Raw genomic sequence first — 14,109 nt, 5'->3', positions numbered from 1 at the left:
TGACTCTTGGTTAAGGTTGTTATGTTAGTTCAGTAGATGTTGACCAGTTAGACGATTTTCATTATTTTGGGGGAAAAAATGTGATTTTTATACAGAGAAGTGCTAGATTTAGATTCACAGTTTGTTCTAAAATAAGTCACTTCCGCTTATTTACACTAGTTTTTTGTCACAATTAACAAAATGAACTACAATTAGGAACATGAAAACTCAATAAATACCATCTATTTGCTTAGAACTAGCAAAAAAAATACTACAATAATACAACATTCAATTTTGAGTTATTTTTTCTAACAGTTATTTATTTAGCTTTTTTTTCCTTTTTGAAATGCTTGTGTGGAACTCCTTGTTCCTAAATTTTGATATTTTATTAAAGATTTCTTCTTGCATGGACGGATCATTTTACTACTTTTTTAGTGATTCCCTTCTTAAAGGCCCAATATCATGCTTTCTTTAAACCATTAAGAGTAAACTACAACCATTCATGTGATAATATATTACATTTGGCAGAGAAAAGATATTTTTTGTATGAAATATTAGTAATCATAGCAGTTCATATTTCTACCTGGAAGTGAGACGACTGGATCTCTGAGGCACCGCCTTTGGCTCCGTGCGGGTGCCGCCCATTTTATGACGTCATCCTAGAGTTGGCCCCGCCAGCGTGTCTGCGTTTTGCCCAGGAAAACAAACAACATCCAAACTTTTGCAAAGATGGATGTGCAAAAAGCGTTTTGCCGATCACTGCTAGCTCTGTGGACAAAGCGGGTGTGTGTGTGTGTGCGTGTGTGTGTGTGTGAGCCCGGGGGCAGTGCTGGCAGCGCAGACTCGTCCTGGAAGGGGCTGTTCCTCACTTTGGGGTGTCACAATGTAAAAACCCACTCGTTTTTGTGGATTGGGAGGGGCTGGTGCTGAGAGTGCAGGTTTTTACAGGAATACTCTTTTGGTTTTGCTTTGGTTTTTTTTGTGAGAAATGAACTTCATATTACAACTAAAAGCTCAAAAAGTTGATTTTACATGATATAGGCGCTATAAAATTAGTGTTCTTCTCCCTTTCCCTTTTTTTTGGCTACTTCCTCTTGCAGTATAATTTCAGGTCTCATACCGTATTTTCCGCACCATAAACTGACATTTGACAGGCTTAATTTTTTATTTCTTTTAAACAACAACAGTGCACCCTATAATCTGCAGCATCTTATATTCATTCTGGTTGTGCTTATTAATGACGAAGCAATTTTTAGGTGTACACATCATCCGAATATCAGTCTGTTTTTTTCCACAAGTTTTAACAAGTTTAGTTTTTATTGTAAATAACGCGGCTAACATGTAGCGGTGTTGGGCTATGCTATTTTACATTACTAACAAGGTTGGGAGTTAGCGTAGTCACATTAAGGTTTGTTTGAACAGTCTCAGTCTGTTTTGTGTTCCAAAAAAGTTCTAGGCTTACTCTTAACGCAGTTAATAAAGTCTGACTGAAAGCCCCATTTAGTTCGGTACGCCGAACTAACATTAATTGACGATGCACTTTATAATCCAGAGGCCCTTGCTGCAAAAAATGCGGTACTTTCCAGTGATTTACTTCTTAAGAATAGTGTTTCTTTCCAATTTTTAGGTGACTCCTTTTGCAGTATAAATCCAGGTCTTGTTTTCCTGATATATTCATGCACATATTTGCACAAAAAACCGTATTCGTACAGAAATTTAGGAGGTACAATGGTATGTAGATGCTTTTGAACAATCACGAGAGAGAAAAAAAAACTCCACTTATAGAGGAAACGTGACCGTGTGTGCTCGTATGTGTGTGAAAGTCTTAAGTAGAGCTCGATTTTTTTCTGCTGATTGAATAAATGTGTGCGTTTGTGTGTGGGAGCAGTGTTTTTCTCAGACTCACGAGGCCAAGTTGTTCCATTTGCTCTCGCCAGGGGACGGCCACTACTTATCAATTTATGAATTGGATTTCATTTTCAGCCTCTGACACCCAGTGGGTGAGTGTCACCGAGTGAACCGCGCCTTTCACTCCGCCGCCAGAATTCCTGGTAACAGCAGACAAACGCCGCACGCAGGTGGCCCAATAAACCTAGCACGGATGTGAAGGCTTCTAGCATGTTGAATGAAACACAATTTCCCTCACACCCTAGGTTCGTGTGTGCGTTCGCTCTTTTTTTCTTTCTCCTACCTCTAACGAGTCATTTCTTTCAGTAGCAAATAAGGTTATCCTTCAGGCTGTTTGGGAGAGGCGCAAGTTTGCCAAAGATGCTGCTGTAATTACCATCCGAGTACACACACGTAATCAGTGTGAAGCTGTCAGTTCATGCAGGGCGTTAAGGAGGAGAAAATATAGATGGATTATGAGAAGGAGCAGAAATAACCTCCCGTCAGTTTGTTGTTGCGAGGAGCGCAACAGTGGAGGAAGAAAACAGGAACAAAAAGGGGAGACATTGCAGGGTTTTCCTTGTTAAACCTGCAGGGGGAGCAACTTTCCGGTACTCAGGTTCAGCTGAATATTTCGCAAATTAGAGCTGGTTTGCCAAATCCCGCTGTAGTGGAGCCCGTTTAAGGGATAATCGCGGCTTATTTTTGGAAGGGCGGGGGAGTGCAGAAATGTTAAATATGAGCAGAAATAAAAGGTGAGAAACACATTTAGGTTCTGTTTGGAAGTATCAGAGAGGTGGTTCTTCAGTACACGGAGCTGCATTTCTTTGAATTGGCATTAATAATTCTCAATTAAAATGATGAACAAAGTCTTAAATGCCACTGAATTATTGTGAGGAACGCCGGTTCTGTTCCAGGATGCCCATTGGACTATGCTGAGAAGGTTATCACCCTGTGAAGGCCCTATGTTGCTCCTTTCAACAAAAGTTTCTGCAATGTCTTAAAGTTCAACTCCGATCATCTTTTGCTCTATTTTCCAATCATTCCCAGATTTTTTTAAATTATGACTTATAGTTATTACTATAGTTTCTGCAGAGCAGCAGTAGTTCACTAAAGGTTACCCCCGAGTTGTGGGCGGGACGGCCACCTTTCCCTTTCCCGATGTTGAGAGCTCAGACCAGGGAGCTTTAGGCCCGCCCAGCTCACCAATGCACTCTTTCTCCAACGCTATTTTTTTCATCTGCGCCTGATTCTCGAAAAAATACTCAGAAATTCATTTTTAGGTTTAATTTTCTTCATATATGAATGATCAGCCATCATTAAAGAAAACCCACAAGAACGTGTTAAAAAGACCAAAAACAGGATTTTCACCAGAGCGGGTCTTTAACCATTTACTGTACTCTGCTTTGAGGTAAACACCGCCAGCGAAATTTGAGTAATTGCATTACTTTTCATGTACATGTTACAAGTATTACTATTTATACTTTGACTTCTTTGATAAGATATTTTCAGTTCTCCTTTGTTTGTTTGTGTGAAACCTCACGGCAAATGTACGGAGGCCCTAAAGTACCAATTACTCAACGCAAAAACATATTAATGATCACAACGACAATTAGAAAAGAAAAAAAATTAATAAAAAAAAATAACGTCACTTTTTTGAAAAACTAATAAAAAAAAGAACTTAAATAAAAATGAAATGTTTCGTAACAAAACTATTTTCCAGAAATAAAAAAAAAACTAATAATAATAATATGTGGAAATAGTCTGTATGTTTTGGAACATCGCTGACTGAACTGTGACGTTTGAGTTTTTCAAATGTGTCTTCAATGTCCATATACTACTAATTGTTCTAGGGTTAGTATGAAGCATGTCCAGTATCACGCCAAATAACTTTCGGTTGAAATGATGGGCAAACATTAGCATCCAATCAGGGATGTCCCCTAATCTCTACCGTTTCTTGTTATTTTTCTGGTTTCATTTCTTTTTAGCATTCAAGTGGTTTCTAAAACTTATTTTTATTTTCTGAAATGTGTTTTTTTTTTTTTTTTTTTTTTACGGAAAGCAGAAGAGGACCAATATGAAAATTCTACTTTGGAAAAAAAAAAAAACCTGCTGATTCCGAAGGACAACCATAGCCTCAACACTGAGTTTTGTCGTAAACCCACAAATATTTAGCTAAGATCCCCAGTTTCAGCTGTTTTATCAGCTAAACTCTCTTGGAATTTCCCCTGCAACTGCTCCCACCGAGGATTACCGAAGTTCCGTCTCATTATGTCTTTTGTCAGCCGCTTTTCCCGTGCCGTATCGTCCCACGGTGCAGAACGATAATCTTCAAAAGAGGACCGAGACGGAAAAGAAACAAGCGCTTGATTTCACTCGGCTGTGATTGTCAGCAAGGGGCTCCCTCTGCTGCAAAACATGAGGAAAAAAAATGTAAAATCCCACAAACGGCTGTTTGATTTTCTCATGTATGTTGGTGCATTAGGAAGACACACACACCGCCGCCCGCCATCTCTCTCTGCTGTATTTGCTTCTTGGCCCCCCTTGTGTGGAGTGGGCGACTGGCTGTGACTGGCACTGTCAGATTAGCCCATTTGAAAAGACATATGTTATCTGGAAGCGTGTTTGTGTGCCAGTGTGTGTGCGCGCGGCCTCCATACTATTTTCAGACTCACTGTGCATTATTCATGTTAAACCATGCAGGGAAAAGACACAGCCGTGCGGCGTGTAGCGGCACGACCGCAGGCCTGTGGGTTGACACACACCAACACTCATCCCGTACAGATGCGCCGCTTTAAACGACTCCCGCGTACGAATTATCGCCGGACAAACAATGCTGACACACGTTGGGGAAGCGGGAACGTGCCTGCCGACGCACGCGAGGCACTAAATCGTATTAGGCAAATGAGAGGGAGGCAGCTCGGAAGCAGAAAAGCACTCTGTTCGAGTGCTGTTGCTGTGACAGATCCTGGAATAAATCACGTTTAGTTTGTTGTTGTTGCTTAATATGCAAAGCCTCCATTCAAAGCCCGAGCTGCTTGTTAACATCTGCGTTTAGAAGCAGGCTAACAAAGCTCACATAAACACCCCAAAATGCTCGTTTTCCTCCCAGAATGCATCCTATAGGACTGAAAAGTCATCCTTACAGGTATTTGGAGATCTTTCTGCTCCAGCAGCTCCCAGCTGTAGATACATGAGCTTCAGGAAGGACGTAAACACAGGGGTCGGCACTGGAACTCGCAGTTGGTACCAGTACCGGAGTGTACAGTATCGCCATGTAAAAACGAGATCGGTGCTTCGTTTTGGAAAATCACTTTTATTCTATTCAGTTTTGCCGAACAATTCTAGCCAATCACCTCCAGCTACTGTGGGTGGGCGCTTATCTAAAAATAGGTGTGACTGTAAGGGTGGGCGGAGCTTCAATTAAAGGTCAAAGCAAGCGAAATTTAGGCAAGTTGCCAGCAAAACATTCTACTTCAGCAACCTGACGGATAAACGTGATGTGTTCAACGCTGCGATAAAGACAGTCGCCGTGGCAACGAGCGGTAAAACGTCTGCATGAAAATGGAAATGCAGCAAAACAAAGAAAATAAAGCTTCTTAGGCATATTTAAGTGCTCTCCTTCGCCCTGTCACAATGCTTTGTCACACCCACTTTGATTGAAAATTGTGTTTTTGGTGTTGTGTTTTTCTGGCATTTTTCTAATAATGGGGGAGATATATCAAGAAAATTACGCTTGAAGTTGCATGTCTGAGTATTTCTTTGTTCAAACGAATCAGAGGCAGACGAAAAAATGCCGTTTATAAAAAAGCTCGCATTTGTGATGTAAAAAACACAACAAGTTCATTCTAATGCATCCACTTGTAGATGACATTTTTTGTTGTACCGTTATGTTTGGTTGTGGTTGTGAGGGGCTGTAAGCTAGCAGGAGAGACTGTCTGTAAATAGATGGATGATGGGAAGTGAGGTGCGGCTTGCTCCACGCTGACAGTCCTGCCCATAACTCAGAGAAATTTTTGATGAAATGCTGCTCTGCAAAAACTGTACCCCAGAAAACGACACAGTTTTATTGATTTGATTCGGTTTGAGGACTAGAACTGTTTCAAAAGTATCAGTTTGTCACCGGATTAAATCCAAATGGAGCCCATCCCTACATGAACATCAGCAGCATCCAGAGCCCATCTCAGCTCTCTTGCTACACAGAACCCACCCATGCAACGGCGAGGCACAAAGAGACGTCCTCACAGGCAACAGAATCGCTCAAAGACACGATGTTTGCAGCGGGCAACAAGACCAAAGATAGCAAAAGCTAGTCTGACATTTTCTTTTGGTTCGTAGAAATATCTTTGACACATCGCAACATTTTATCATGCATGTAAGACAACAGTTTGATTTTCCATTAACTACAACAGACAGGGTCTTGTGACAGACTGCCAGTCTGTCCAGTCTCGCAGTCTTGCCTTTACCCAACTGTAAAGGGATAGGCCCCAGCAACCATGTGACCCTAAAAGGCATTCAGCAAGTTCAGATGGAGGGGAATGGATGAATAGAATAGACTGACGTCACATATCAACAAAGAAATAAAGCAGCTCTCACCTTGAACAGGCGCAGGATGTTTGCTACCATGATGGACACGGAGCTGGCCGCAGCCCCAATCACCCCGACGATTTTATCCGGCTTGGTGAAGATCGGAGGGTCTCCGTTGGCGCAGCGGACGTCCGAGCCGTCCCTCTCTATCAAAGCCTGCACGAACGTCAGCGATTGCTCCAAAGCGTACGTGTCCCTCGAGCATGTGTCCAAAATGCGGGCCCCGAGGGTGATGTTGGGCAGCAGTTCGGGGTCCTTGTTGATCAGGTCGATGGCAAACATCATGGCCTCCAAGCGGTGGATGCCCTTTTCCTTTTTTAGCTCCCCACAGGGAGTGCCTCGATCTCCCCGAGAGTGCACCGGAAACAATCCGCCGAGGATGATGTCGCCATCCAAGCGGATGGAGTGAGCGTACTCCGGCGCCGCCTGGGGGTCTGGGAGCACGCGCTCCGGGGAGGTGACAGGAAGGAGCCAGGTGTATGATGTCACTACCAGCAGGAAAATAATTGAAGGAGGACAGGGGTAGAAAGCTGAGCTCCACCGGGGTTCCATAGTCGTGGAAGAGATAAATCCTCAAGGAAAGGCAAAATAAATAAAAATAAAGTTACTCAAGAGTAGGAATGTAGGACTACTGGTCAACAAGGAGGCGGTGAAAGGCCCCATGTCTGGATTCAGCCGAGCCACACCGGCGAGCCATATTCCAGCAAAATTGTGCAGAAAGAGGAGCAGAAGGAGGTTCAGGGCCGACGCTGTGGAGATCCAGCAAGGATGGAGCATAAAATCCACAAGTCACATCCTCAGCAGAGCCTGTTGAAGGGAGACAGACAGGACGTGTAAGCGGCAGATCACGCGCCAGCAGAAATCTATCAACTCAGTGTAACATGTGGAACACCCCCCCCCCCAAACACAGTTCCATCGCACACTTGAGTCAAAATTAGCAATTCTGCTCCGCAATACGTAACTCAAAGTCTGGCAGTTTGTAATCACCTCCACACACTCATCCGCACACACTCCACTCCTGGCACATCGACAAGAGAAGCAGCTGCCAGGATGACAGCAGAGAACCTGGAGGGCGAGCTCCCCGAGCTTTTCAGTCCACTACCTGCTGCAGAGGCGACCGGGGAGGGGAGGAGGAGGAGAGGGAGGGGAGGGGAGGGGAGGGGACAGATGGAGGGCGAAAAAGAAGGGAAGACGGACAAAAAAAGGGGCAGTTTGAGGAAGAGAAGAAGGATCAGAACAGCAGGTGTTCCTCGCTGCAGTTCGGTGAACGCGTTGGTTGCATCTACGCATGCCGGCCACCTCAAACACCAAAAGGTGGGGTTGTTGTTGTTGAACGCTATTTCACTGTGTCACCGCAGCTAAATGTTCCTTTTTACGGACTGGAATGACCTCATGTTCAGCAACTAGACTTTTGAACGCTGCAATAAGTTGGTTCGGCCCGGAAATGGTTCAGTTTTTACTACAGCACTCATGCTAATGCGCTTTCATTAGCCGACGCCCACGGGAATTTACTTCCTCATTCACCTCCCCCCTATTCCCAAATTAGGCTAATTTATATTGTGCACACAGAGGGCTTAAATACACATGACTGTAGCCATTGTGCTGTGGTGAATCGGAAGACCGCAGGTTCGACTCCCGCCTTGCCTGCCCATGTGTCAAAGGGTCTTTAAGGGGAAGACACTGAACTCCACATTCTGGTGGTTATTGGTTGGCGTGATGCTAGGTTCACATTGAAAATGGGGCACGGGATTTATGAGAGCTCTTTTAACTTGCTCATTGAGAACATATGGCGTTCACACACTTGACAGACGCTACCCCATACTAGCGCCAAGTCTTTTTTCCAAGTCTTGTTCTGAAAAAACATTTTCAATTCTACTCCAGTAAAGTATGGTGATGTAAATGCTACGTTCACACTGGGCATACTTAAACGCGCTCCATGTTCAGCATACGGTGTTCACATTCGACTGTCGCTTCCTGAAACGAGCGCATGTCTGCCACCTACTGTTGGAAGAGGCTAGGTGCAAAATGTGGAAGCTGTGCAAATCTTGTTCCAGGCTTTTACTTTCCGATATATGAAAGACTTGGTGTCATAGATTTCCAGCTGGACACAAACCGCATTTATGAATTTCTCCTTCATGATCAATTTTCAATCAGTTGGCACTTCTGTAAAAAAAAAAAAAAAAAAAAAAAAAAAAAGGGACGCCATCAATTCATCTCTACCAAATCGTAGTCCCTGATTGGTCAAACTTCACCCGTGGTTTAACTTTCAACACATGTTCAATGAATGTGCGTTTTGCATGTAGAACCCCAAAACCCTCCTAAAAATGTGCGTAGCTACGTGTAAATGCAAGATTTTGAACGAGAAAGCCCAAAACGCTCATGTACACACGTTTAAATAGAGCTTTACTTCTAATGAAAAGAATAGACTTTTCATTAGAAGTGGTGGCTTAAAGGTTCGTTGATGAGGCTGGTGTGAGCGTAGCTTAAGGTAGCTAATGTGTAAATGTGAGTGTGACTAGATCAGTTACTCTGAAGTGCTATATAAGTATATGCCATTTACCATTTTTTGGAAAAAACTGCAACACTATTTACCATTTTATAAACATTTACCCATTTTTGGAACAGACGCCTGCTTACGCAACTCGGGTCTGCTTTGCACCGCCAAGTCCATTAGTTAGCTTTCCTTATCTTTCCTCAGGAAATTGATTATTTAACCCAAATAAACTGGAGAGTTTGATCCGGATGTTGCGCGGGCGGTTATGGAACAAGCTTATTCATTTGCTCACACACAGAGTGGAGAGGACGCACGTCTCCATGGAGGTTTTTTTTTTTTTTTTAATGAAACCTTGCAGGAGGTTATCGTTTCAGATCTAGTTCCCTTAAATCTGGATGATATTCAGTTGGGTGATAACCTTTTTCCATCATAAGGAAAAAAAAACTCAGGATGAATTAAGTGTTTGTCTGCTGGTGCTTAACACTGATCGTCTGGCTTGCTGCAAAGCCTTGAGTCACGGCGCTAATGTAGGTGTTACTAAATAAAAAACGCCCACCTGAATATCAGCAGACAGAAGCTCACAACAAACCAGATGAGGGAACCAAAAATAAAAAATAAATAAGCTGCTAAACCCACAGAGTGCCAGGATTCCTATTTAAAACTCGAGTCAAATCCTAAACGGAAGAGGCTGCCTGCCAAAGGCGGAAGATGCTGAGGTTCTTGTTTGAGAACAAGGATGGAAACGGTCATGGAGTCGGGTCAGATTAGATGTTTTGGAAAGTCACATGGAGACGGATTGAACACAGAGGAGGCAGAGAGGCCTACAAAAAGACCTGATAGGAGAGGGCATACTTTTCATGAAAAATATAATTAAAAAGAAATTAGGATTAGCAAGAACATGTTAAAAAAAACAATCACTGCACGAATGGTTATTCTGACAAATAGATGTTTCATTCTCAATAAAGATGAATGGCATTTTGGTTTGTTGGAACCAGCAGGTACTTCCTGTTTGGAAGAAGTTCTCTGATACAGTCAACATGAAGAGGATGAAGAGTGAAAGTGGGCATAGCATCCAAGAGGAAGACTAGAGTAAAAGTAGAAGTACTTTAAAGTAGTCATATAGACGTGAAAAGTCATCAAATACTTGAGCAATAGTAAAATAACACTAAGAGAATAATTGCTCGTCATTATTTATTGTCTAAATTATAGGAGCTCAAATTCAAGTTTTGTTCAAGAAAAACATTCACTGTTTTCCAGTCAAGTGTTGGAGTACGTTCACACCAGGGAATGTGACGCATGTTCTCAAACGCAATGCGGTTGAATGTGGTTTCTTGAACGCACGTTTAGCATTTGGTATTAACACTGGACAAGCAGGGAGGGGCTTCTTCCTTTTTTTCCGTTTACTGATGCATGTCCACTACTTACAGCTGGAAGAGGCTTGGTGCAAAATGTCGCAGCCGTACAAATCTGGTGAATCTTCCTTCTTTCACAGCTCTATTCTGATAGATGAAAGACTTGGTGTCATGTCATTCCAGCCGGGAACAAGCGGCAATTAATTTCTCCTCCATGATTAGGCTTCAAACGGCCAGAGCTCCTGTAGATTAAAAGGGAAGCCATCCTTACGTCACAACTAAATCCGAGTCCCTGATTGGTCAAAGTTCGGCCTGATTTCAATGAATGCGCGTTTTGTGTGTAGAGCCCCAAAACAATCTTAAGCATGTGCGTATCTACATGTGAACACGCAAGTTTTCAACACCTGCCTGACGCACTTCCAGAAACCTTTCCCCAGGGCGATGTCAACGTAGCTTAAGGAGGATCATTTAAAACAAATAAAACGTACCTTTATAATTGTAACATAAAGGCCTGGGTTACAAAATTCGGAGTAATCAATTTTGAAATTATATCTAATTCATATTTTTAATCAAATTCAACAATCGATTTTCCTCCCAAGTATTTGTGCTATCTTAGATGACCCCCCCCCCCCCCTTTGCATTGACGTGTTCTTCCTACCATGACAAAGGTGGAAGGAAAGATTTCATGTAATCCATGGACACCAGTGAGGTTCACAAATCATTGAAGAAAAAAGGTTCAGAGCACTGTCTAGTGGGTCTAGATGACCCAACTCCCTATGGTAAAGAGCTAGCACAAGGGTTAAGACAAAAACTGGTTTCAGGTCATTTAGTTGTAAGCACAGAAAGTTCAACATTTGCATCATTACTTATTTGAAAAATTCCTTTTACACCCAAATAAAGTTGGTTTCCAATCAAAAAGTGGAAAATAAATTGGATTCTTCAGCAAAATTTGGATTTTTGGCAGCAAAGCTCAACCCTAAGAAATCAGTGAAACCCACCTCTGTCGAAGAGGATAAACAGAAGAAGGGGCAACCAAAAGATCTGAGTCAGCTTTTTCTTCTGGACCAAAATGCATTTCTTTTTTTAATTTTGTTAATGAAAAACTTTACAAGGTTCCTTTTCTTCCTGACAGGTTCTGGACCGGTTAGGATGGAAGAAGCTCTCATTGAATACAATTCGATTCTGTCCCAATTAGCTCATCAGTTTCTCTCCACTCTAAATGGAATTAGGTCAAAGGCAGCCATACAGCGGAGCGCCCTGCCATGATTAAAACCTCTGCTTTATATAGGTTAGCCAGTTCTGACTCATCTGCCAACACCACATTCTACTCACTGCAACATTGTTTATTCAACACTTTTTCCTTTAGATCGGGGCCACCATTAATAACAGAGGGGCCGAGTCCCCCCCCCCCCGAGCTGAATACTTCTAATCGTCCTCATCAAGTCACAGCTGTGTTGAAAAGACCCAAAGAGAGGACAAAATAAACGACAAAATATGAAATGTTGTTGGGGACGGCCCATGTCACCTTTTTTTTATTTTTTTATGTTTTTTTATGTTTCTTGCATTTTTGTGATGATGGAGAGAATTAAGCCTGAATCTGCATTTATTTGGGGCTAAAAACAGCACAATTGTCATTAAAAGACCACTGGGAACACTTTTGAAATAGATCAAAAGATGACCGGAATGTTTTTTTTTTAAGTTTCATCTCGTTTAGTAGTGAGGAATCTTCCATTTTGAAATGGGGGGGTGGGGGTGGAGGGCATCCATGTCTGTGGGAAACAACTGATCTTCATCACCTCCCCTGATAGGGACTCGGTCCCGTCAGAAGATCCCGTTTGTGATGATTTACAAAAGCAGATTTGCTCCCAAGTGGGACTGCTCAAGGAGGAAGAAGAGGATGATGATGAAGAGAAGGTGGATGCCCTCCCACCCATAACACACACACACCTCTTTGTGTAAAACCCCAAAAGAGCTTCAGCTGCTCTATCATTCTTTCATTCACACTTACATGCAGCTGTCAAGGCGAGAACTGCAGGTGGGGTTACACTAAGACTTTCTTTCTTTCTTTTTTTTTCATTTAAAACCTTTTTTTCTTACTACCACCACCCCTCTAGCACCACCTTCTGCATGCAGGTCTCTCCGTTTCTCAGGGGAGTGTGCTGCTCTTTTCAGAAAATGATAGCTTTTCTGCCTCTTTCTGCTCTCCTCCTCCTCATCATCCCCTCAGCCTTCCTCTTTCCACTCTCATCCAGGAGTTCCTCTGTCTCCTCCTCATCCTTCTTCTTCTTCCCCAAAACAAAAACAATCAATCAGAGTCGGGATTTATCTGAATTTTGCTCCCATGAGGGTTGAAATTCCAACGCTCGGAGGCTGGAGAGGAGAGGAGATGAGGACGCAGATATGAAAGACACCCCACAGGTTCGAGAATGAAGCCCGCGTGAGATCAAAGTCGAGGCAAGTGAGCTCATTATGCAGCCTATAGGCTCTCAGTCAGCGCGGCGGTGGGGTTTTTTCCCACTGCACCCCAATTAACGCAGTGACATCCGCCAGACACGTTTAAAAAAGAGATGAGATTAAGAATATATGAAAGAAATTTTCTCCCTTTTTTTAAATGAGGATCTTTCCTGAACTCACGGGAGTTGAGAGGCGCACTCACCTCAACTCTCCATGAGCAAAACACAGCGGAATCCAAGGATGGCGCAAAGCAACACCCACGGAGGGATCAACAGACGGAGGTGAGAGGCATTTGGATCCGAACCCAAGGAAATTCCTCTCGCAATGTGCAAACGCAGAAGCTCCAACCTCCCCTTTCTCCACCCACCCCGCAGAGTCCTCAGGGGTCCCTGTCCGCCCCGGGCAACTTCCTTGCGCTCCGCTCCGGAGCAGTTTCAGCCCCACAAAAGCAAATGTACCATTTTTTTAGATGAACAATTACATCAGCAAAACGATAAAGAGACCATCAGCAAGGAGAAAATGTGAGGAGGAAAAAAAACAGCTGGTACTTGAGGAGAAAAGTCCTCAGTCGTGACCAGCGGAGCCGCTTTTACGCGCAAAAAGAGCAACTATTAACTCCGCGCGTGTTTAAACAGACAGTCCCTGCGTGGAAGAATGAATCTCACACGACCAATGAAGGAGAGGATGAAAAAAGAGGGAGCAGATGGAGGGGAGTGTTGCTGGAAAAGAATGATCAATCAGTATGGGAAGTAAAAATAAAATAATAAAAAAAACCCACCTGGTGTGGTTCCATCCTCGTCTTTGCGCATAAATCCCCCCCTTTCCAAGTTCACTCGAACTGCACCGCGGACGCGCGCGCATGCGCATGCACACACACGCCTGCTCTGTGCCGACTTGCGCGGGTCGTGGGTGCCGAGAGGAGAGACAGACGCACGACTCCGCCGCGGCTGCAGCGCCAGACCCGCGCTACGACGCGCGTGCGTATGTCGGCGCTCCGCGGCGTCGCACTACATCAGCCAGCCCCCAAATCATCTTCTAATTGCGGCGGCGCTCCTCCTGCGGGGTCCCGCCCATTCAATCAACTTTATCACTGATCGATGGCTTCCACGACGGAGGCTTCTGTTGATCTGACCAAATTAATAAGTCATCAGAAAATAAAATAAAAAAATGCTGCAAATTCTTTAATTGCCCCGAACTTCAATCTACTGATCCTATCACCACCACCACCATCCTGCGAGGTGGAGGGAATCAAATCAAATGTTGCGCATCCCATCTGCTGTGTAATGATTTGATAAGCTACGTGGAGTCGGAAAACAAGCAATCGGAACCGATCCGGTTCTCCTCTCTTCTTGACAA

At 43.5% G+C, this 14,109-nt stretch overlaps 1 protein-coding gene across 10 annotated transcripts in view; it reads right to left on the bottom strand.

The window, feature by feature from the left end:
- Nucleotides 1-14,109, bottom strand: part of grm8a (glutamate receptor, metabotropic 8a) — a 361,648-nt gene extending 347,539 nt beyond the window's left edge. For 6 of the 10 annotated variants that reach the window (XM_078942157.1, XM_078942159.1, XM_078942163.1 and 3 more), the window contains exons 1-2: nt 13,532-14,109; nt 6,463-7,260 (exon numbers count right to left, since the gene is read on the bottom strand). In XM_078942157.1, the coding sequence (XP_078798283.1) occupies nt 6,463-7,005 (543 nt within the window). In that variant the 5' untranslated portion in view covers nt 7,006-7,260; nt 13,532-14,109. Of the gene's footprint in view, nt 1-6,462; nt 7,261-7,440; nt 7,559-12,955; nt 13,453-13,531 lie in introns of those variants that run through there. The other 4 variants (XM_078942160.1, XM_020714305.3, XM_078942158.1 and 1 more) reach the window with 3 other exon arrangements.

Source organism: Oryzias latipes, chromosome 23, assembly GCF_053564925.1.
Source record: "Oryzias latipes strain Hd-rR chromosome 23, Olatipes_Hd-rR_3.1".
Classification (NCBI taxonomy): Eukaryota; Metazoa; Chordata; class Actinopteri; order Beloniformes; family Adrianichthyidae; genus Oryzias; species Oryzias latipes.
The sequence above is the reverse complement of the archived record's forward strand: the minus strand, read 5'-3'. Positions and strand labels throughout refer to the sequence as shown.